General features: G+C 45.0%; 1 protein-coding gene across 1 annotated transcript in view; it reads right to left on the bottom strand.

Annotated features, from left to right (window-relative positions):
- The window catches only part of SLC7A1 (solute carrier family 7 member 1), a 55,670-nt gene that overhangs the window by 26,264 nt on the left and 4,158 nt on the right, over positions 1 to 25,248 (bottom strand). Inside the window, exons 2-3 of the mRNA XM_040426167.1 lie at positions 1,346 to 1,721; positions 28 to 186 (exon numbers count right to left, since the gene is read on the bottom strand). Coding sequence (XP_040282101.1) covers positions 28 to 186; positions 1,346 to 1,715 — 529 coding nt within the window. The 5' untranslated portion in view covers positions 1,716 to 1,721. The remainder of the gene's footprint in view (positions 1 to 27; positions 187 to 1,345; positions 1,722 to 25,248) is intronic.

Raw genomic sequence — 25,248 nt, 5'->3', positions numbered from 1 at the left:
CAGAATTTCTACTTTTATAAACCTTACCTGTCAGTACTACGATTAGGATGACTGAGAACAGGTCGGGATACTTGGCCAATACCCCCGGCAAATTCATGGCAAAATGCTGTTCACAGAAATGCTCTATTTGTCTGCCGATAAGTTCGTCAAACGTCGCACTCCAGGCGCGGGCCACACTTGAGGTGCCTGAAAGATAAGGGGGCGACATGTTAAAGATAATCCCACTTTAGTCTAGAACTATTTTGGGGAAAGCTGGGTGACTGACAACCAATATGCTCCTAAAAGGACTGTCATGGAAGCCCAAATAGCAGTTCAGCCTTGTGATGTGGCAATGCAAGAGAAGACTATGTACCTCTACATCTGGGCAGATTTGCAAGTGAGAAGACAAAAAACATAAAAAAATAAAGGATTGGCAAACCCTGTTGTAGTCATTTTGCTTGCCCCCAGAAATAAATATTTCTCATATATAAGAAATTTTCATGTGAAATGGTCTTCAGTTCAATATTGACACATGGATATGCCAGGATCGGAGTGGCAGTGTATACTGCTATAAGGTATCCTGAAGATCTTAGGTGATATTTCACTTGGTAACTGGCATCCATGTAACCACCTCCTTTGACAGATCTGAACAATCACTGAAAGCTCTTCACATAGAATCAGCCTTCCAATATTCAAGCATTGGATATTATGTAAGGTACCGTAATTAACTGCTGGAATGTCTAGAAGACTCTGGTTTTGCTCAACACAGACAATGAAATGTCATTTTATAGTTTAGAAAAAGTTTAGAATTCAGAACTTTACAGCAGGTACTTATATACTCAATATTAAATTGTATAGACACTACACTGAGATACAGAGCCATCAGTAGTCACCTGGGCAATGGAAAAACGCACCATGGAATCCAAATCAGCAATGTCAGACTGGGGTTCCTTGGGCCCACCAGAGGAAATTATACTCGAGACCAACTCCCAAAGTCTAAAAAGTTTTAAATTAAATAGACCCTAGTGGTAAGTGACTGGCTTAAAGGGAGACAATAGTTTTATATTTTTTCCTCCTGGATCTTTGGGGTCCACTATGGCATCCCTATGGGCCCACTGGAGGATCATCTGGTACTCTGGTGGGTCAGTCCAACCCCACACATCAGAAATCTGAGGAGGACAGTCATATTTCTACTGTGGACTTCAAGTTTCAACCACTGTGGTTTTACATGCATTTTAACCCCATCCCATGGGTCTAATCCACATTTTCATACTTTTTAGCAAAAGTTCAGTGTTTCACGGGCTGCATTATTATTCACTTTATAGGTCTAATATTTGTATCGAAGTTAACATCATAACTAACTTACCAATAACATAAGACAGAATTAAATTCCAGCCCGTTATAAAAGCCAGGAATTCTCCCACGGTGACATAACTGTACAGGTAGGCAGAGCCCGTTTTGGGAACTCTTGCGCCAAATTCTGCATAACATAATCCAGCAAGAACAGAAGCTAGAGCAGCGATGAGGAAACACAGAACGATAGCGGGTCCGGCATTTTCCCGTGCCACAGCTCCAGCTAAGACATACACCCCGGCACCAAGAGTGCTGCCCACTCCAAGAGCTACGAGATCAAACGTGTTGAGGCATCGTGCCAATCTGCTCTCCTTAGAGTCAGATCCCACAACCTTACGACGAAACAATTGCTGTCCGAAACCGCGAAGAACGTTGCAGCTCATGTTGATCTGAAAAACAAAGAGAGGAACATTTAATAACCAGTAAAATATGGCTACATTGTATCCAGAGTCCAGGATTACTATTCGGAACTGATGGATACATTCATTTTTTAGTAACAATTCAACAAACCATTCACAGCAAGGGTTTGTAGACGACTACCCCTACAGGAACCACAACTTTACCACACACGGAGGTGAAATCTGACCCAATGTTTATGATGTAATTAGGGGGAAAATATAGGAACAAATCTGACTCTTTGGTATCAGATTGTTAGGATGGAAGCAATAGTATTAGCAACTGTGACATAAATTTTTATTTCACTTCTCCTTTTTTTCTCCCCATCGCTACCTTTGTCTTTGTTCTATGTCTGGTAACGCAGCTCAACCCCTTCACTAGAAGAAGTTATGTATCCCACCATAAGAACTTATTACGTACCCACAGAATAGGTACAATTATTTGATTGATGGGGGTCTTCCACTGATCACGAGAATGGGGTCTGAGTCCCTGGAGTGAATGATGTGCCTTTGGCACATTCTCATGGTCTGTGGGGGGTCCCAGCAGTCAGACCACCCCCTCCAATCAGATGTTTATCTGCTATCCTGTGGATAACCGATCAGTTATTATGGTGGGAGCTACTCCAGCATAGCGGTTTCGGCAGACAAATGGAGGATCAGCCGGACACAAACCTCAGAATGCGTCAGTTTGCGTCCGGCCAGTTCTCAGCTTGTCTGCCGGAATTCATACGGATCTTCGCCAGATCCCATTATATTTAATAGGGCTGGTGGACATTCCGTCTGCGTCTGGCAGCGCCGGATCCAGAGAATTCCGGCAGGCTGATGGAATTTAAACCGGAGATGTGAAAGAAGCCTTATCGCATTGGCCTGCAATTGCCACCTCTTGAGAAGCGTGGTGATGTTTCTTGTGGGAAACAACTTTTTTTTTAAATGATTATCACTCTTTGCAAAAGGAAACGAAGTAAAAAAAAAAAGGATTCAATGTATTCATTATGCGGAATCACTAACACATCATATGAGCAATATATCTATACAAATGACGTTAAGTGCAAAATTCAAAGTGCATAAAAGACATTAAAAAAAAAACACCACAAGAAAAACTTATCTATGTTGATAGGGATATTATACCGTCCGATTTTACAATAGCCACACATTTATCTTTGTGGCCTTGGAGCTACTGGTGAGAACTTCTTGATAGACGTTAGTAAATGACCACAAGATATAATGTATCGTCAATGACAGGAACAGGTTAAATCAGCCTTGACAGAAATATACCGTAGTGAAATGGAGGATAGTTTTAGTGAGCCCTGAATATAACTTAAATCTGAAAAAAGAAGAAGTCGAGCCCATAAAGCAAACAAACGATATAGTGCCAACGATTAATCATTGAACTAGTAGGAGTCAGTAAACTGCCAACCCGGAGCTATTCCAAGGAGCTGGAGACTAGTTTACCTAGGAGAACTAGTCTAAGGGCTCATGCACACAAACGTATTTTCTTTCTGAGTCCGTTCCTTTTTTTTTTTGCGGATCCATTAATTTCTATGGGTCCGCAAAAAAAAAAAACTTAAGATACTCCGTGTTCGTATTTCCGCTCTGCAAAAGAATAGAACATGTCCTATTATTGTCCGCATTACGGACAAGGATAGTACTGCTCTATTTGGGGCCAGCTGTTCCGTTCTGCAAAATACAGAATTAACACGGACATCATCCGTATTTTTTGCAGACCGCAAAATACATACAGTCGTGTGTATGAGCCCTAAGGGAAAAGATTTCGAACCAGAGGGTTAGAGACTTTATTCTTCTTTTCAGTTCCATTGGAGTCTCTACACATCTCTGGCACGGGCACACTGCTGTATTACTGGTTGTAAAGCCATAAAACAGGCACTGAACACTATAGCATCCTACTATATTTCTGTAGGTCACCAAATTCATACAGAAACATATAGGAGTTTGATGCATGGAGCAGACAGAAAAATGTTCCATAGGATGCTGCATTATGAACATAATCTCCATAGAAGCATATATGGGGTGCCATTGGCTCTGTTCTACGTGCCCCTTAGAATCAGGTTTCCTTGAGAAGACCATGGAAATTCTTAAGTTCCATTAAGCGGTGCATTATCCTCAATTTTATGGTTAGGTGGATTTGCTGGACTTTCAGGTTCTTCTCAAGTAGCACTGGTAGAGTGTTTTTCACTACTGTGCCCATTCCCAACCAAATAACAAGAACAAGCAGAGTAAATACTAATGTCCACTGCAAGTCATAGCTGACGTCAGAGCATGTAAACTAGCCGTGCAAATCTCATTCAAGTTGACAAGTTAAGCCACGCTAATACAGCATTGCAAACATTAATCTGTCAATTTGGCTGCAGATTACAATAGTTACGCAGCTTCACTGGCATCGGTCATGAAGCCATAAGGCGACTACTGGTAAAGTACTGGAAATACACTGGTTTTCTGTGATCATTGCAGTCAAAGCCAAGGAGCCAGGTTAAAATTACTGGGACCAAACCTCATTGTTGCATCCTATTTAAGTCTATAGAAGTTCCTGGAGTGGTCCGACTGCATTCTAAAGATTTAAGGTTCTTGGATTCAATTCAAAATAGAAAACAGGGACTTCCAAATATCACGTGTCATTTGTAATAGTGGTCTCCTTACTTGGGGTATTTGGGCTATCTCAGGCTCCAGGGCTCACGTGTGACCTCACCCTCTGCATTAGGGATAGGCACATGGAGTGCAGCAGGATTTTGCATGCCGCTTTCACAGATGGCCCCACTGCCTCCATAATACATAAGATATGGCAGAGGTAGTTACTGATTGAATTTGCTCTGTTAAACCATACTTTCTTCATACAGATATAGCAAATTTTAATGTGACACTTAAGGGAGTTATACTCGGGTTGCGCCGCAATCCCATGTGGCGGTCACTTCCAGGACCATATGCGGCACGTGATCCTAGCGTAGGGTTAGAATACGGACCACATGTGTGAGTTTGAATCTCTCATCACAGCACTAACCAGAGATACAGACTGACGCGTGTGCTGAGGGTTCTAACTCCAGGCTAGAATCATGTGCCCAATGTACTGCACGTGGTTCTGGAAGTGGCTGCCGTACGGGATCATGGCACAACCCGGATAAACCCCTTTAATACAACAAAAGTTAATTTGTTAAACCCCTTTAATACAACTTAAAGTTTGCTGCAACTATGTAATTTAACGCATTGTCAAGTTAAAGTCTGATACCTCTGTACAAGACTATGCTGCTCCTTCCCCTTGCTCTATGCTAGAGTGTATACAAGATCAAGTTGTGCCAGAACACACCAGGTATTAGCACCTGTTGAGACTTAAAGGGGTTCTCCGGGAATTGAAAAAAGGAAAATACTTAAATATTAGTTTATTATAAAAATATATTCCCAAATACCTTTCCTTAATTATAATGCCTTCTTTTGTCTAGGGAGCAATCATTAGGAGAAATAAAATGGCTGCTGTCCTATTAGTACACACAAAGTCTGTCCTAATCACATAGGAGGACAGGTTACTTCGCAACACTGAGGTAAAGATTAGCCTCATCCTCTTCGCTACTCCTAAATACAGATAAGATCTTCAGCTGAATCTCTGTAGGAATGGAGTTCATGAGGAGACATGAAGTACAGAGTCAGACAGGAAAGACTGCAGTAATGTGAGGCTGTGCTAATGGAGACTGCATACAAGAGCTGCTGCTCATGACACCCACCTCCTCTCTGTACTTCACATCTCCTCATGAACTCCATTACTACAGAGATTCCACTGAAGATCATATTAAACTGAATTCAGGATCTCCATAATCCCTGACAAGCAGAGCAGAGAGGAGGATGAAGCAGCTCTTTGGCTCAGTGTTGTGAACTTGTCCTGCTGTGTAATTAGGACAGGTTTTGTGTGTACTAATAGGACGGTGGCCATTTTATTTCTCCTAATAATTGTTCCCTAGACAAAACGAGCCATTATAACTAATGAAAGGTATTTGGGAATATACTTATAATAAAGTAATATTTAAGTATTTTAATTTTTAAAATTCCTGGAGAACCCCTTTAAGGGAATATTACTGCCTATATTTTCAAGCCATTTACTGGGAGCAAGGTAATTGTCACATGTGGTTGTGCTGCCGATCAGCCAGCAAATGATCGATGGCCCTGCGCAATCAGGAATAAGCTGACGATAATCAATACAACTGAACGAGGAAGGAATTACATGCGATAGCAATTCTTTCTCTGCATATACTTTGCATCGGCCAGAGTAATCTACGTGTTTATCGTCAATCGGCACTTGACCATTTTGAACGTAGGCAAGTTGGTTACACACACGAGCAGAACGTTGGCTGAACCCACTGATATCAGGCTGGGACCAGCCAACCATCTTATGTGCATGAGGGTCCCCCACTCTCCCCACCCATGGCATATGTGGGGGGAAAGATGGATTTGGCATGCCGAATTTCAACATGCCAAGACCAGTGTTCTCATGGGAAGGTAAACCACCACCAGAGGAGTATGATAGCTACTTATTTTGCTCACCCTACTGAGAACACATCCACACTCAACCACCAGCTATCTAAAGCGTAGGGTCAGTTTTAGGAGCCCTTTCGTAAGTTGGTTGGGTGATGATGGCACAATGAAAAATTTGCCTATAAGTGGGTTTCCAACCAGGAGAACAGACTAGTGGCTCAACATCAAGATCTACCAATCCCTGCTCTGTGGTCTACAGGTAGATCACCATCTCCTATTTGGCATCCAGTGATATAAAGTAATCAGCAGAATTGAGCAAATATTTAAAGCTTCTCACTTTTCACTGATGCAACCTGTATTGATCTCTAGCACCGGGCATGTGAGATAATATTATGGTGAGAGAAGACCGGAGCAAAGCTAGTGGAGTTTTATTTTATCTAGGCCTCCCACTAATGGCACATGGGGCAAGCCCAGAAAACCAATATTGTCTTTTATCTTGCTATTAAGCCTCTATAACGCGGTCATGCTGTTTGAATGGACGCTTTCCACAAACAAAAATATTTGCTGATTTTTTTTGTGTGTGTGTGTGTGTGTGTGAAATATTACAAGTTCTAGTCAGTGGCGCCCCAAGGTGGAATTTTACAGCTTACAAAAGTAATTAGAGGGTGATCAAGGCCATGCAATGCAGAGATGGGAGGATCTGCACTAAACAATTGACTTTTAGCAAAAATGACGGGTGATCGCATCTTCATGCTAATGTCAGCAAAACCGACGACTCAAGGGAAACCGGGACATGCTTACATAGAGACAACGCAGAACACTTCTTTGGGAACCGGCCGTTATCTATACAAGACGTAAGCAGATATCTATATTTACTAAAAGATTATTTAATAGTGTGAAAAATATAAAAAAAATTGCTGTTTCTGCCAATAGACAGAGAAACACTGATAATCCACCATGAATTAGATTATACAGGTGCTGGAACATCCCTTCCTCAACAACCTGACATGAGCGGTCACCAATAAGTAGTGTATTCAAGTGCCAGAGCGTAATATGTAGTGAGCCACTCAGTTCTGCAAGTAGAGAAGGGGTGCGCCACATGCGTGCGGCCCTTGATACCATTCTGTGCGGCCCCCAACTATCTGGTAACAGACCTGTATGTCTAGGTCTTGTGGCTGCTCACATGTATTTTTCATGTATTTCTTCCATTAGCTGGAACTGTAAGTAGACATTAATGGTGTATATGGTGTGTTCAACAAGCCATAAATACAGTATTTCAGTTGCTAATACCCCTTTAAAATTTATTTTTGGCCCTCATCATTGCCAGACTGAACCGATGTGGCCCCAAACCAGAAAACCTTGTGCATCCCTTAGTAGAGGGAACCAGTAATGCTCACATTCTAGGACAGGTTGCTGGCGGCCAATTTAGATCATTTAACGACTATTGAGAGACAATTGTAATTCAGTTCTTGTAGGACTACAACTTAACAGGACATGGTAGATGAAATCTACAGCCACCGATCTGTAAAGTTGCTTTCTAACACTGGGCACACCCAGGGAACAATGGAGAGTCTGCTGGTCAAAAGAAATATTTCTCCTTGTCCTTCATACACATAAGCAACTCCATGGACCTTGGAAATGTTTCATATGCAATGGTCATGCCAAGATTTTTTCTTTTAAAAGACAAAGACATTTTGTCCGTAATGAAATGTTAACGCAGGGATCAGCAACCTTCAGCACTCCAGATGCTGTGAAACTACCACTCCCAACATGCAAACTTTCTTGGCTGTTCTTGTAACTCCCATGAAAGTGAAAGTGAGTTGTAGTTTCAGAACAGCTGGAGCGCCGGAGGTTGCTGATCCCTGGCCTATACAAACGTAAATCTGTAACCAATACATAAAAAAAAAAATGCATGTACAGGTCAGGGGGGAACTAACTCCTTGTGGAGAGAGCACCTTAATTAGTGTGAAGAGACTTATTGTACCATTGAAAGAGTCTACAGAAAAAGTTCACTAAAGTTGTGTGTACATTGTATTACTTCTCATCCTAAGGCTACAGCCTGAATTTCTTTTATTAAAACTTTAAAAACATAAATACAAAAATCACACTATAATAACACAAACCAAATATACGGAACATAATGCATCTCAGCACGGTACAAACACCGGTCCAACCCAACACTCGCTCCCCTACAGAATACCAACTATATACAGTATTTATAATTTCAATATCAATGTACTAACATTCCTGATCCGGTTGCACCCTACCTACACACAGCAAAATACAGTAATCTTACAAAAAAAACCTTACAAAAATCCCACACACCAACACCCAAATACAATACAACACACATAAAAAAAGACATTTTTGGGGGGGCCCTGAGCTGGTCCCGCATCCCATGCCCCCAGTACATGATAACAGACGTCCATGAACCAGCCAATGATTTTCTCATATACCCCAAAAGTCCCCAATAATCCCCCATATCCCATAGAACCCTTCCCCCTATTTACCCACCAGGTCTCAGAGCATGGTCCTAACCGCCTCATCCACAGGGAGGATTTTGCGCTGCTTCGAGACTAAACATTGTGCATGCCACATGTAGTACCTGACCACTGAGCTGACTAGGCATAAAGTGCAGTGGTCCCTACCACCTAGGTGTCTGAATGCTCCAGGCGCGCGTCCTTCACCCACTGCGCTTGCGCCGAATACTAAACAGGACGGCGCAGGCGCGGGATTTACGGGACACTGAGGAGAACTCGAAAGTGATGAGCGTGGTAACATCAGCGCAGGTCCTGCTAAATGAAGATAGAACGCATTGCACCCGCACGGAAAAAACTGAACATCGGAACGCAATCGCAGTCAAAACTGACTGCAATTGCGTGCCTACTCGCACGGTTTTCCCGCAATGCACACGCGACGCATCCAGGGCAATTCCGGAACACCCGTGTGAAAGAGGCCTAAGGGTCAAAGACCACTCTTTCCACTGGTCCACTCTCTGAGCAGTAATCTTAAGCCTGCTATCCCAATTTTGATGGCGGAAATCCCTAATCCCCCAAATTTAACGCTGAGGACTTTTGTAGACTCCTGGGGATCTGGAAGGGTGCCCGGGAGATCAAAACCAGGATCTCCTCCTCCCACCCAGAGACTCCCACACTTATCCCAGTTGATCTTGGACCCAGATGACTGAGTAGCGTTCTACCTAGAAACATAGAATGTGTCGGCAGATAAGAACCATTTGGCCCATCTAGTCTGCCCAATATACTGAATACTATGGATAGCCCCTGGCCCCATCTTATATGAAGGATGGCCTTATACCTATCCCATGCATGCTTAAACTCCTTCACTGTGTTTGCAGCTACCACTTCTGCAGGAAGGCTATTCCATGCATCCACTACTCTCTCAGTAAAGTAATACTTCCTTACTTTTAAATCTTTGTCCCTCTAATTTAAAACTATGTCCTCTTGTAGCAGTTTTTCTTCTTTTAAATATTCTCTCCTCTTTTACCTTGTTGTGTCCCTTTATGTATTTAAAAGTTTCTATCATATCCCCTCTGTCTCGTCTTTCTTCCAAGCTATACATGTTAAGGTCCTTTAATATTTCCTGGTAAGTTTTGTCCTGCAATCCATGTACTAGTTTAGTAGCTCTTCTCTGAACTCTCTCCAAAGTATCAATATCCTTCTGGAGATATGGTCTCCAGTACTGAGCACAATACTCCAAATGAGGTCTCACCAGTGTTCTGTAGAGCGGCATGAGCACCTCCCTCTTTCTACTGGTAATGAATCTCCCTATACACCCAAGCATTCTGCTAGCATTTTCTGCTGCTCTATGACATTGTCTGCCTACCTTTAAGTCTTCTGAAATAATGACCCCTAAATCCCTTTCCTCAGATACTGAGGTTAGGACTGTATCACTGATTTTATATTCTGCTCTTGGGTTTTTACGTCCCAGGTGCATTATCTTGCATTTATCAACATTAAATTTTAGTTGCCAGATTTTTGACCATTCCTCTAGTTTTCCTAAATCCTTTTCCATTTGGTGTATCCCTCCAGGAACATCAACCCTGTTACAAATCTTTGTGTCATCAGCAAAAAGACACACCTTACCATCGAGGCCTTCTGCAATTTCGCTGATAAAGATATTAAACAATATGGGTCCCAGAACAGATCCCTGAGGTACCCCACTGGTAACAAGACCATGGTCCGAATATACTCCATTGACTACAACCCTCTGTTGTCTGTCCCTCAGCCACTGCCTAATCCATTCAACAAGATGGGAGTCCAAGCCCAAAGACTGCAATTTATTGATAGGCCTTCTGTGTGGGACAGTATCAAAAGCCTTACTAAAGTCCAGATAAGCGATGTCTACTGCACCTCCGCAATCTATTATTTTTTTGACTGTATACCTCCGACAGCACCCACTCTGCCTACTAGTAGACACAAAGATAGTTATGTCATCAGCATACGCCACCACCCTCAGTGTGGTCTCCGGAGTTGCCTGGTCCATCCCGACACCTGCCAACGATCAACCCTTCTAAGAAAAGGATCAATCGCGAACACGTACGATAGCGGCCTCAGGGGACAACCCTGGCGAACCCCAGGTGGCCAATACAACCATTCACAAGCGGGAAACTCTCTCCCTCTGCATACAAGGTCTTAAGCTAATCAACAAAGCCCCCCTCCCCCGGCAGGCCATATCTCAGAAAGAAAAGACAAGAGGTACATGTGGTCAACACAATCAAATGCTTTTGCCTGATCCAAGGACAGCATGTACCCCTTCCAGTGACCTGCCCTGCCCCACAGCCTCCCAGACACTGAGCACAGCACTAAAAGTACTGCGGCCTGGAACAGAGCAATGCTGGGAATTTGAAAGGAGCTGGGGTGCAAAATTCACCAACCGATTAAATAGCACCTTCACCACAATCTTTCTGTCCACACAGAGGAGTCCTACGGGACGCTAATTCTCAATGTGGAATGGATCTTTACCCAGTTACAGAATGATCAGGGCTGACCTCCTCATTGACTTTGGTAAAGTACCCGAGGAGAGACAATCACTGTATACCTCAGTCAAGAGGGGAACTACGTGCTCCTTAAAAGGTATAAAAAACTCAGATGTTAAGCCATCTGGACCTGGTGAATTTTTGGGAGCAAGCCGCTCAATCACCAGACTGACTCCTCTTTCTGGATCATTTCAGTCAAAACGTCAAGAGAGGGGTCCACTCCTGGTTCAGGAACAGTTTCAGCCAGGAAAACAACATATTATCACAATCAAGATCCCTCTTCAAGATCCCTGATCTGGACCTTCTCAGGGACCCCGTACTATCAATCAGTCCTGACACAATCTTACTACTCACTGACATCCTGCAGTTTCTGTAAAGGTCGGGTGAGCGGTATTTCCCCTAATGCCTCTCAAAAACCAAAGATGCATGTCTACCTTACTGACATTTCATAAGCAAAGACTTCACTCTGGAGATCTCTTCGCGGCTACCCCCAGTCGAGACAAGACATTTGAGTTTTCTCCTCACGCCATGATACAGGCAGTACCTACTCAGACTCTTGAGGCTGGAGAGCTGGAAGAAGAATCTCCCCACTCTTTCCTTGAACATTTCCCACCACTCAGACTTACTGCAATCCAGTAATGGTACTTGGCTCTGAACGAAATCCTCAAAGGACAGTCTTATCTACAGGCTTAGGGCTGTTTCTAGGGAATTTTACCAAAAGGGCAAACATTAAAAAAGCGCCCCCCCCCCACACACACACATTAAAGGGGTTGTCTCACTTCAGCAAGTTGCATTTCTCATGTATCAGTATTACACATGATAAGCTAAGATACCGTGGTTCAGCCAGCAGTATCATACACAGCCTTTGGCTGCTATCAGTAATATTTTTTAATCTACCACTGCATTTCCAGTAACAGACTTCCCAGCACACGATGACAGCCCCACATTACTCTTACATCCAGTGACGTCTCCTTTGATGTAGATGTTCACTTTCCTCATCTTCTTCTTTCAGACCAGACCATCATTTTTCAGCCATTTTTCATCTCTGCAGCTTGACAAAAAAAAATCTTAATTTACTACTTTTCCATTATCCTCCCATCTTCTGGACAAATCATCCTACTACCCCCAATACTGTGCCGCTGTGCTCCCAATATTATACTGTAGAAACCCATAAACCCCCTGATAATACTAGTACCACACAGAGCACCCCATATAAAATACCCCTTTTTGTGGGCCTCCGTAGAAGCCCCCATAGTGTTCCTCTCCCCCCTTTCCCCATATAAAATACCCCTTTGTGGCCTCAGTAGATGCCCCCATAGTGCCCCCTAATAATGTGCCAGTAAGAGGTGCCCCCATAGATGTCCCACCAATCATGTGCCAGTAACAAGTGCCTCTCCATGTCCCCCCCAATCAAGTGCCAGTAACAAGTGCCTCTCCATGCCCCCCCCAATCAAGTGCCAGTAACAAGTGCCTCTCCATGCCCCCCCCAATCAAGTGCCAGTAACAAGTGCCTCTCCATGCCCCCCCAATCAAGTGCCAGTAACAAGTGCCTCTCCATGCCCCCCCCAATCAAGTGCCAGTAACAAGTGCCTCTCCATGCCCCCCCAATCAAGTGCCACAAGTATTGTCCCGTATAAAAATAAAAAACACTTATACTTACCTCCATGGCAGCGATGCGATGCAGGTCTCTTCCGACCTGTGTCCCAAGCAGTACCACTCAGGCGGCGCGATTCGCACTGCCTGCACCGGCCTCTGATAGGCTGCCGGCCACAAGGCCCGCAGCCTATCAGAGGAACAAGGAAGGGAGACTCCTCTCCCTCCCCTGCCCCGCCGCAGCACAGCCATCTGTATCTCTGTCCTGTATTATACTCCAGAGCTGAACTCACAGTTCTACTGATTATTACTGGAAACAGTCAACCTTCATAACAAGCTCTGAGAATACAATAAAAACAGCAGCTGAATAGAGTTTTAAATGCTTTCAACTCCAAAATCTACAAACTTGTGAATGCTGCCCTTGACTATAATACACATTGTGAATCCAGAACCATGAGATGAGTAATGGAATACATTTATAACAGTGGGTGTGGAACTTTTGGACTAGATTCATTTAAGGGCGTGGGCAAGCATGGTCTTCATGCAAGTTCTCTTATAGAGACAGTCCAGAGGGTAGTCTGCTCCTGCCATTTTCCCAGTAAGTAGTAATAGACCATGAATATCTAGCATATGTCTTCATATGTGCCAAACCTACACCCATCAGAAGTCACAGATCTCCTTTCCACTGGGCTGTAACCTACAGAAATTATCCAAAAAGAATCATGCATTTCTTACATTAGTCACAATTATGTGCACTTTTCTCCAAGTAATGTGTCATTACATGTAACCGCCATGTATAGCGCACATAACATAACCCTAAGACGTCACACATCTCACTAAGGCCTCCTGCACACGAACGTTGTGTGCACCCGTGGCCGTTGTGCCGTTTTCCGCTTTTTTTCACGGACCCATTGACTTTCAATGGGTCCGTGGAAAAAATCGGAAAATGCACCGTTTTGCAGCCGCATCCGTGATCCGTGTTTCCTGGCCGTGAAAAAAATATGACCTGTCCTATTTTTTTCACGGCCAACGGACCCATTCAAGTCAATGGGTCCGTGAAAGAACACGGATGCACACAAGATTGGCATCCGTGTCCGTGATCCGTGGCCGTAGGTTAGTTTTTATACAGACGGATCCGAAGATCCGTCTGTATAAAAGCTTTTTCAAAGCTGAGTTTTCACTTCGTGAAAACTCAGAACCGACAGTATATTCTAACACAGAAGCGTTCCCATGGTGATGGGGACGCTTCTAGTTAGAATACACTACAAACTGTGTACAAGACTGCCCCCTGCTGCCTGGCAGCACCCGATCTCTTACAGGGGGCCGTGATCAGCACAATTAACCCCTTCAGGTGCGGCACCTGAAGGGGTTAATTGTGCTGATCACGGCCCCCAGTAAGAGATCAGGGCTGCCAGGCAGCAGGGGGCAGACCCTTCCCCCCCCCCTCCCCAGTTTAAATATCATTGGTGGCCAGTGCGCCCCCCCCCCTCCCTCCCTCTATTGTAATAATTCGTTGGTGGCACAGTGTGCGCCCCCCATCGGCCCCCCCCCTCCCTCTATAGCATTAACAACATTGGTGGCCAGTGTGCGGCCTCCCATCTCCCCCCCCCCCCCATCATTGGTGGCAGCGGAGTTCCGATCGGAGTCCCAGTTTAATCGCTGGGGCTCCGATCGGTAACCATGGCAACCAGGACGCTGGTTGCCATGGTTACTTAGCAATAGTACAATAGTAGAAGATTCATACTTACCGGGCCGGCTGCTGCGATGTTCGTGTCCGGCCGGGAGCTCCACCTACTGGTAAGTGTCATTGCTAAATGAACTGTCACTTACCAGTAGGAGGAGCTCCCGGCCGGAAGCAGAAATCGCAGCTCCCAGGTAAGTATGAATCACTACTGCTAGTAACCGCTGCCACCAATGATGGGGGGGGGGGGCTAGATGGGAGGCCGCACATGGCCACCATGTAGTTAATGCTATAGAGGGAGGGGGGGGCCAATGGGGGCGCACACTGTGCCACCAACGAATTATTACAATAGAGGGAGGAAGGGGGGGGGGGGGGCGCACACTGTGCCACCAAGGAATTATTACAATAGAGGAGGAGGGGGGGGGGGGGGGGGGGGCCTGCACTGGCCACCAATTGATATTCAAACTGGCGAGGGGGAGGGGGGGGGGTCTGCCCCCTGCTGCCTGGCAGCCCTGATCTCTTACAGGGGGAGATGATAGCACAATTAACCCCTTCAGGTGCGGCACCTGAAGGGTTAATTGTGCTGATCAACAGCCCCCTGTAAGAGATCGGAATGCTGCTAGGCAGCAGGGGGCAGTCATGTACACAGTTTGTAGTATATTCTAACTAGAAGGCGTCCCCATCACCATGGGAACGCTCTGTGTTAGAATTTACTGTCGGAAATGAGGTTTCACGATCTAACTCATATCCGACAGTATATTCTAACATAGAGCGTTCCCAGGTGATGGGGACGCTTCAATGTTATTAATATACCATCGGATTGGAGAAAACTCCGATCGATGTATAAAAAGGGACTCCAGAACTTTACATTGAAAGTCAATGGGGACGGATCCGTTTGAAATGGCACCATATTGTGTCAACGTCAATACGGATCCGTCCCCATTGACTTGCATTGTAATTCAGGACGGATCCGTTTGGCTCCGCACGGCCAGGCGGACACCAAACGACTTTTTTTTCATGTCCGTGGATCCTCCAAAAATCAAGGAAGACCCACGGACGAAAAACGGTCAACGGATCACGAAAAACGGGACCCGTTTTGCGGACCGCAAAAAAATACGTTCGTGTGCAGGAGGCCTAACCCATTCATTGACGTGATGCAGCTTACACCAGGCCCATGAGATCAGAGCTGATGCCTTGAGCACAAGCAGCACTAATCCCAGATTAACCCGCTCTGACTGTCCTCTATACTTAGTGGTGGGAGAACAAACGGCATCCCAGGGCAGAGTATCCAGACTAAGTAAATAGCTACGTGATGGAAACAACTGGTCCCATTAGCAGATCATCTGCCTCCACCGCAGTCCCATTCATTAACCCTAAAGGCTGCTGCCATTATGAAACACAATAAGAGCTCATGCACATGGCCGTAGACGTTTTTGTGGTCCACAAATTGCAGATCAACAAAATACGGATACCGGCCATGTGTGTTCTGCATCTTGCGGAATGGAACCTTCTGCCCTCTATAGAACTGTCCTATCCTTGTCCATAAAATGGACAAGAATAGGACATGTTCTACAGTGATGGTCAGTTCGCAGTGTTCGCCAGCGAACACATGCGGGCTGCCATCTTGACTCACCCGTCAGGCAATGCACAGGTAAGCCCTTACCTGTGCCGGGAGCCGGTCTGAAATCAAATGCGGTCACCGGGAGCAGGCAGTTCCGAGAACAGCCCGATGAAGGCCCCCGGGTGCTGTTCTCGGAACTGCCTGCTCCCGGTGACCGCATTTGATTTCAGACCGGCTCCTGGCACAGGCACAGGTAAGGGCTTACCTATGCATCGCCGGACGGGTGAGTCAAGATGGCAGCCCGCATGGGTTCACTGGCGAACTGACCATCACTGATGTTCTATCCTTTTGCGGGGCTGTGGAATGGACATATGGAAGCAGACAGCACCATTGAGGTGAATGGGTCTGCATCCAACCTGCAAAAAATGAGGATCGGATGCAAACCAAAAATCTGTTTGTGTGCATAAGCCCCGTCTGAAGCCCAATTCCTGGTTCCATGCACTATGGAAATGTATATGTCACCTGCATTTACACGCAGCCATACATATAGGTGAAACTCGAAAAATTTGAATATTGTGCAAAGTTCATTTATTTCAGTAATGCAACTTAAAAGGTGAAACATATGAGATAGACTCATTACATGCAAAGCGAGATATTTCAAGCCGTTCTTTGTTATAATTTGGATGATTATGGCTTACAGCTTATGAAAACCTTAGTCACAATTTTGAGATACCCTTTGCTCAGGGGGTATGGATTAATTAGCTGACTAGAGTTTGACACTTTGAGCCTAGAATATTGAACCTTTGCACAAAATTCTAATTTTAAGCTGCAATTTTTAATTTGCATTACTGAAATAAATGGACTTTTGCAGGATGTTCTAATTTTTCAAGTTTCACCTGTAGAGCGAAGGCCGGGTTCACATCACCATTTATTTTTTCCTTTCGTCGAATTTTGTATTTTAAGCATCCATTATGCTCAGTTATGCACATTTTGTGTCCTTTTTAGCCATTTCTGTGTGAGATTTGTTATCGTAGGTGGAAAAAAGTCCTACACAAAGTATTTATTTTTTGTCTAATAAAATGGATCTCAGACAGAAAAGGCTAAAACAAATGCAAAATGTGCATAGTGGATGCTTAAAATACAGGATCCCTTTTTTTTGTATATGTTTCTCTAAAACGGTGATGTGAACCCGGTCTAAGGCTCACTGCACGCTCCGTCAGAGCCCTCATAGGTGCGGAAAGGGTCCCAATCAGCAAACAAATTCATAGCTCCCCATTCACTAGGCCACTCTTGGCCCACTCTTTTTGGCCTCTGTTGGGGTGGTAGTGTATGAACCCCTAAACCCTAATCCTCATATTGGTTCATTATCTGATGCTAGGAGCTAGGGCTAAAGATATGGTTAGCTGGAGAAAAGAAAATGCAACATTTATTGGTACTAATAATTTACCTTTTACACAATATTTGGTCCTCCAAAAGGTTACAGAAGACAGTAAAGGTGAATTTAGACGGCCAGATAATCAGACAGATTATCGGGAATAAACGTTCTTACAAACACTCGTTCTCGACAAATCTGGCCGTCTAAAGTTGCATCGATCACGAGATGAATGATCGAAACGCTCGTTCATCGGGTGATCCTGTCGTTTGTGCAGGCACCCAAGTTATCGTTTCTGGGCAGCAGATTGTGCTGCCTAAACAGCGATCTGCTGCCCAGAAACAATTCAGCTGTATGAGGACAAGGGGTCGCAACAGCCGTCTCCTTCACTGAATGAGCAGTCGACTGTTGTGAAGGAACGTTTCCTTCCTGAGCATCTGCGGCTCATCGGCCCGTCTAAATCCACTTTGACTCATATCCAGTAGCTTTGACCTCCATAAAATATTTGGTTGGGTAAATGACACCGCTTTAAGGGCAGAACAAACATCCCAGTTTAGTCAATCTGACATTCTTACTGGATCCCACGTAGATTTTCCAGAAGAGATCGATGCTGCTTATCTCATGGGACGTGTGCATGGCCACCAGCTGAGGTTCTTATACAAACTTCAAAGGCTGGAAGCAGATTGTGCTGCCTAAACAGGCTACAACTTTAGTGTTCAATTCATCTCCGTGCAGAGCATAATGACCCTGTGGGCCACCATACAGGCTCTGTGTAGAACATAGTAGATTTAATATTCAGATATCTGGAGAAGCTGGATGGTATGTGCTGTGCCAACTGTCACGTTTGCCATAGTAAACTGGTCTGCAACCTGTGTCCCCAACACTAAAGTTGTAGCCTGGAGACTGATATTGACCTAATTGCACTGAAGTCGCTAATTATTATTGAGCATTTTCTGGGATTTCTAAGGAAGCACTGACAAGTGGCATCCTGTACTGCAGACAGATGATGCAACACACGGAATTATTTCATCCGTTCAGGGCTAGGACATAAGACTCTCTGTACTTTCACCTGCCAGCTATTGTTCTATTCACCCTCCCATCTAGTTCTCATGCTCACGGCGTTCTGCATTCAGGCCCATAATAGGGTGTGCAATGTTTGAAACCATATGGCGGCACACAGTTTCACATTAGGGGGACCATATTTTCAGATAGCATGCCATATACATATATATCATAGGCCTGTTCCTAAATCTACAGTGCTCCGTTATCTCTGGCGCTTCCAAGGTTTTGCCGCTCTATCAAAACAGGAGAATTGGACCCCTGTTTTTGTTATCGGTGGGGGTCCCGGAATTTGGGATCAGCGATCAGCTAGTTATCTCTTGTCCTCTGGATAGGGGATAACATATAAAATGACATGCAAATATTCTGCTATTCCGAAAAATGTACTGAATTAAGGTCGAGAGGTGGAAGTAAAAGATTTGAAACTCTACTTTTGGATTGAGGAGTTCAGTTGACCACATTTTTCAATACAGCTGTGCAATCTCAATGTATTCTCGTCATTTCGGGGTACATGTCAAGAAATTTTTCTGGTGTATGCCTTGACGGTATACCATGGTGGGAATTTAGATCCTCTTGTTCTTATTGCTCTGTGCACAAGTAGTCCAGCACCGGTGAAAATAGGGGAGGCGTTAGGTGCCCCCCCATACATATTCGATGGTCAGTCGATCAATGTGCACATTCCCTAGTGTTTACTATGAAGTGGTAAAAAAAAAGAAGAAAAAAAAAAAAGGATAAAACCTTGCATCAACCTGATATACGGGGGGAGTAATTTATACCGCATTATCTTCCCTTGATGTGGACGGTATGAACACAGCTGTGAAGGTCCCAGATAATACAGCACGCCGCTATCTCTATGTTTAGAATTGCTGGAAAACAAATCATTAAAAAGGACACTAAACAGAGAAGTGACCGAGGGGCGGGGGGGGAATAGAAGGAGAGCGCACACAATTTTCAACAGGCTCCTGAAATCTGACAAAGAAACCTGGGTCTTTAAAGGGATAGTTCAGGACTTTAATACTGATGGCTTGTCCTCAGGATAGGCCACCAATATCTGATTGATGGGGTCTGACTCCTAGCGCCCCCATGATTAGCTCAATAAAGTGGTCGTGGTGCCGAAGCCTCTTCATTGCCAAACACAGTGCCATACATCCTGTTGTGGCCGTGCATGGTACTACATGTAGCTCTGACCCCATTCACATGTAATACCCCACACAGCTGCTACAATGAGGAGGCCACAGCAGCTTCAAACAGCTGGTTCATGGGAGTGCAGAGAGTTGAACCATAAACGGTTTTTATATTAATGGCCAGGACAACCTCTAACTTGCAGATCCTCTCGCCATGCTCAGCTGAAATAGCTGTAATGGTGCAGAGCTTTCTTTATGATAGAGAAGTACTGGGAGGTTTTCTACTGCTGCCTCCTGTACAATACAGGCTAAAGGCCCCCATACACATTAAACTATTGTTGGCCAAAAACACACAGTCTTAGGTGGAACAGAGCAACCACCTAAGTTGTAAAGGGAGCTTCAGACTCGTCCAGCACATGAGGTTGAGGAATCAAGATCAGGCATGTTGAATTTCAACACCCGGGGGACATTTAGAAAGACCGGCGATTTAGAGGCCGGTCTTAGTCCATGTCCGCTGGCATTTGATGTGCTGGCCTCTATATAACTTAGGTGCTGGCCGTGTGATTTGCTTAAATCGATGCCAATCTGCGACAAAAGTATGACAAAAAGTGACTTACTTTGCATCATAAATGACCCCCCCCCCCCCATATTTTTGTTCTTACAGGAGATAATGCACTGAAAGAGGTGTCTGACAGCGGTTTTCTCTTCTCTGCCCATTGGAGTCAGGAGAGGCAGGTGTCGGCCAAATGAGCCGACAGCTATTGAAAGCGTATGGGCACTTCTAGACCTGCAGTTTTCCTCCACAGTTACTGCACACTTGTAAAGGCTACAGCAATAGAGAAGAGGAAGACAAAATAAATGCCTCCATGTAAATGGAAAAGTGATTTTTTATTGACTTCCTATTATATGCCGCAGACCATTTAGATTAAGAGGTGCTGGGATTTCTTGCTGCGAGAGCAGGAAAGAGAGCTACTTCATATACGAATTACTTTAGGTTGAGTAGAAGGCTGCTCACTAAGGCTACTTTCACACTAGCGTTCGGAGCGGATCCGTCTGATGTTTCATCAGACGGATCCGCTCCGATAATGCAGACGTTCGCATCCGTTCAGAACGGATCCGTCTGCATTAAAACTTAGAAAATTTTCTAAGTGTGAAAGTAGCCTGAGCAGATCCGTTCAGACTTTACATTGAAAGTCAATGGGGAACGGATCCGCTTGAAGATTGAGCCACATTGTGTCATCTTCAAGCGGATCCGTCCCCATTGACTTACATTGTAAGTGTGGACGGATCCGCTCGCCTCCGCACGGCCAGGCGGACACCCGAACGCTGCAAGCAGCGTTCAGCTGTCCGCCTGGCCGTGCGGAGGCGAGCGGAGCGGAGGCTGAACGCCGCCAGACTGATGCAGTCTGAGCGGATCCGCATCCATTCAGACTGCATCAGGGCTGGACGGAAGCGTTCTGCTCCGCTCGTGAGCCCCTTCAAACGGAGCTCACGAGCGGACAGCAGAACGCTAGTGTGAAAGTAGCCTTAGATTACATATCTACATTTGCTGCTGTGTCCTTGTGGTAATTTTTTATTTTTTTAAAGAACATGGTTACAAAATCCAACATGAGGAATCTCTGAAAAGGCTAAAATGTGTAGTGTTTTCATTCAGGAAGTAAAATGACAAAATAGGTCATTGCTAAACCTATAAAGCAGCGATGGCCAACCTGCAGCTCTCCAGCTGTTGCAAAACTACAACTCCCATCATGCCCAGTCTGCCCACAGCTATCAGCGTACAGCAGGGCATGGTGGGAGTTGTAGTTTTAAAACAGCTGCAGAGCCGCAGGTTGGCCAGCCCTGCTATAAAGAGTAGTGGAAAAGAACATGTACCTACCAACCAAGAGGTGGTAGGAACCAAGAAACATCTTCTAGTGAAGCTTGGACTATGTCTACAGACGCCCTCGTTTTCCTATGGACCCTTGTAATATACAAGTCACATCTGACTGTATACCTGGTTTGTGAAGGCTGCTATGCCTTTTCTGATCCTGTCACATGATGTGAATTCAGATCAGTAAGTTCGCTGTTCAATTTGGGTAATAGGATGTAATAGGATTTGTAATAGGATGGGAAAACTGAGCCAGTTCTGGACAGATTACATACAGCAGGGTTAGTTGTAACTGAAAGGTTTAAAGAGGACATTTCACCGATTATAACAATGTGAACTAACTATACAGACATGGAGAGCGGCGCCCGGGGATCTCACTGCACTTACTATTATCCCTGGGCGCCGCTTCGTTCTCCCGGTCACAAAGTTATGGTAGGCAGAGATTTCAGTCTCTAAGTTATGGTAGGCGGAGTCTGCCCTTGTTCTGCTGTAGCGCTGGCCAATCGCATTGCAGAGCTCACAGCCTGGGAGAAAAGAACCTCCCAAGCTGTGAGCTCTGCGCTGCGATTGGCCAGCGCTACTGCAGAACAAGGGCTGACTCCGCCTACCATAACTTAGAGACTGAAATCTCTGCCTACCATAACTTACTGAGCCAAGATACCGGAGGGCATAGCGGGAGAACGGAGCGGCGCCCGGGGATAATAGTAAGTGCAGGGAGATCCCGGGCGCCGCTCTCCATGGCTGTATAGTTAGTTCATAGTGTAATAATCGGTGAAAGGTACTCTTTAATGCTGGGCAGGTGAAGCATTTGTTCAATGTGTTTCACATCTCAAAACCACAGCTATTCTTAGTTAAGCTCATGTGGTTTTTGACCGCACTGTACAGTCGTGGCCAAAAGTTTTGAGAATGACACAAATATTAGTTTTCACAAAGTTTGCTGCTAAACTGCTTTTAGATCTTTGTTTCAGTTGTTTCTGTGATGTAGTGAAATATAATTACACACACTTCATACGTTTCAAAGGCTTTTATCGACAATTACATGACATTTATGCAAAGAGTCAGTATTTGCAGTGTTGGCCCTTCTTTTTCAGGCCCTCTGCAATTCGACTGGGCATGCTCTCAATCAACTTCTGGGCCAATTCCTGACTGATAGCAACCCATTCTTTCATAATCACTTCTTGGAGTTTGTCAGAATTAGTGGGTTTTTGTTTGTCCACCCGCCTTCTCAATGGGATTAAGATCTGGGGAGTTTCCAGGCCATGGACCCCGAGCCACTTAGTTATCACTTTTGCCATCGTGCTGGAAAATGCATTGTTCTTCACCAAACTGTTGTTGGATTGTTGGAAGAAGTTGCTGTTGGAGGGTGTTTTGGTACCATTCTTTATTCATGGCTGTGTTTTTGGGCAAAATTGGGAGTGAGCCCACTCCCTTGGATGAGAAGCAACCCCACACATGAATGGTCTCAGGATGCTTTACTGTTGGCATGACACAGGACTGATGGTAGCGCTCACCTTTTCTTCTCCGGACAAGCCTTTTTCCAGATGCCCCAAACAATCGGAAAGAGGCTTCATTGGAGAATATGACTTTGCCCCAGTCCTCAGCAGTCCATTCACCATACTTTCTGCAGAAGATCAATCTGTCCCTGATGTTTTTTTTGGAGAGAAGCGTCTTCTTTGCTGCCCTTCTTGACACCAGGCCATCTTCCAAAAGTCTTCGCCTCACTGTGCGTGCAGATGCGCTCACACCTGCCTGCTGCCATTCCTGAGCAAGCTCTGCACTGGTGGCACTCCGATCCCACAGCTGAATCCTCTTTAGGAGACGATCCTGGCGCTTGCTGGACTTTCTTGGATGCCCTGAAGCCTTCTTAACAAGAATTGAACCTCTTTCCTTGAAGTTCTTGATGATCCTATAAATTGTTGATTGAGGTGCAATCTTAGTAGCCACAATATCCTTGCCTGTGAAGCCATTTTTATGCAACGCAATGATGGCTGCACACGTTTCTTTGCAGGTCACCATGGTTAACAATGGAAGAACAATGATTTCAAGCATCACCCTCCTTTTAACATGTCAAGTCTGCCATTTTAACCCAATCAGCCTGACATAAGGATCTCCATCCTTGTGCTCGTCAACATTCTCACCTGAGTTAACAAGACGATTACTGAAATGATCTCAGCAGGTCCTTTAATGACAGCAATGAAATGCAGTGGAAAGGTTTTTTTGGGATTAAGTTAATTTTCATGGCAAAGAAGGACTATGCAATTCATCTGATCACTCTTCATAACATTCTGGAGTATATGCAAATTGCTATTATAAAAACTTAAGCAGCAACTTTTCCAATTTCCAATATTTATGTCATTCTCAAAACTTTTGGCCACGACTGTACATGTTTAGCTTGTGTGAATACACACTGAGGTCAACTAAGGCTACTTTCACACTAGCGGCACGGACCTCCGGCAGGTGAACAGCCTGTCGGATCCGTCCTGCCGCTAGTGACCGTGTGCCTCTGGACTGCCGCTCCGTCCGACTCCCCATTGGGGATGGGGGCGGAGTTCCGGCGAGGCACGGCAGAGCACGGCTAAAGGCTGCCGGGATAAATGTCGGACATGTCGTAGGTTTTATTCCGGCAGCCTCTCGCGTGCGCTGCCGTGCCTTGCCGGACCTCCGCCCCCACCCCCATTATAGTCAATAGGGACGGAGCAGCAGTCCAGAGGCACATGGTCACTAGCAGCAGGACGGATCTGACAGGCTGTTCACCTGCCGGAACAGCCTGCTGGAGGTCCGTGCCGCTAGTGTGAAAGTAGCCTAATAGGACCACTTCCAGGATACACCCTAAGGTCAGCTAATAGGACCACTTCCAGGATACACCCTATGGTCAGCTAATAGGACCACTTCCAGGATACACCCTAAGGTCAGCTAATAGGACCACTTCCAGGATACACCCTAAGGTCAGCTAATAGGACCACTTCCAGGATACATCCTAAGGTCAATTAAGGGTACTTTCAAACTTACGTTACAGGATTCTGGCAGGCAGTTCCGGAAATCCGTATGCAAACGGATAGCATTTGTTTCTGGATCCGGATCTGTCTGACAAATGCATTGAAATACCGGATCGATCTCTCTGGTGTCATCTGGAAAAAATTGATCCAGTATTTTTTTTTTTCATGCGCAGACCAGGAAACCGAATCCGGTTTTCCAGAACACTTGGTACCAGATCCGGCATTAATACATTTCAATGGAAATTAATGCTGGACCCGGCATTTCGGAAAGTGTTCGGGAATTTGGGCTGGGGAAAATACCGCAGCTTGCTGGAGGTATATTCTCCAGCCAAATGCATTAGGATAAAACCGAAGAGTTTTTTTTCCGGTATTGAGGTCACCTAATAGGACCACCATGGGTCAGTGAAACAAATAAAATAAAATCACAGAGACATGCACCACTTTGGTCCCTGATGCAGACCGGACATCCCCCACTGTAGTCTATGGCTCCATGAAGAATCACTGACAACATGGATGGCCTCCGTGTTTGGTCCATTTTTCACTGAGCACTGATAGGAGATGCTCTGGAAATTAGCCTTCAGTTGAGCAGTGTTCATGAAATACGGATGACACACGGAGGACAAAAAACGGACAAACAGATCCTTCGCAGAAATCTTCATAGATTTTTTGATCGATATCAAATGGACACAAATGTGAACAAGGCCTAAAGCTCAATAATTAGATTATTTTTACACAAGACACTATTTAAAAAAAAAAAAATTGTCTAGATTCCAAATGTTCTAGAGATCGTCAGGGGACA

The sequence above is a fragment of the Bufo bufo genome, chromosome 3 (assembly GCF_905171765.1).
Source record: "Bufo bufo chromosome 3, aBufBuf1.1, whole genome shotgun sequence".
Classification (NCBI taxonomy): Eukaryota; Metazoa; Chordata; class Amphibia; order Anura; family Bufonidae; genus Bufo; species Bufo bufo.
Note: the sequence above shows the minus strand (reverse complement) of the source record. Positions and strands in the feature narration are given on the sequence as shown.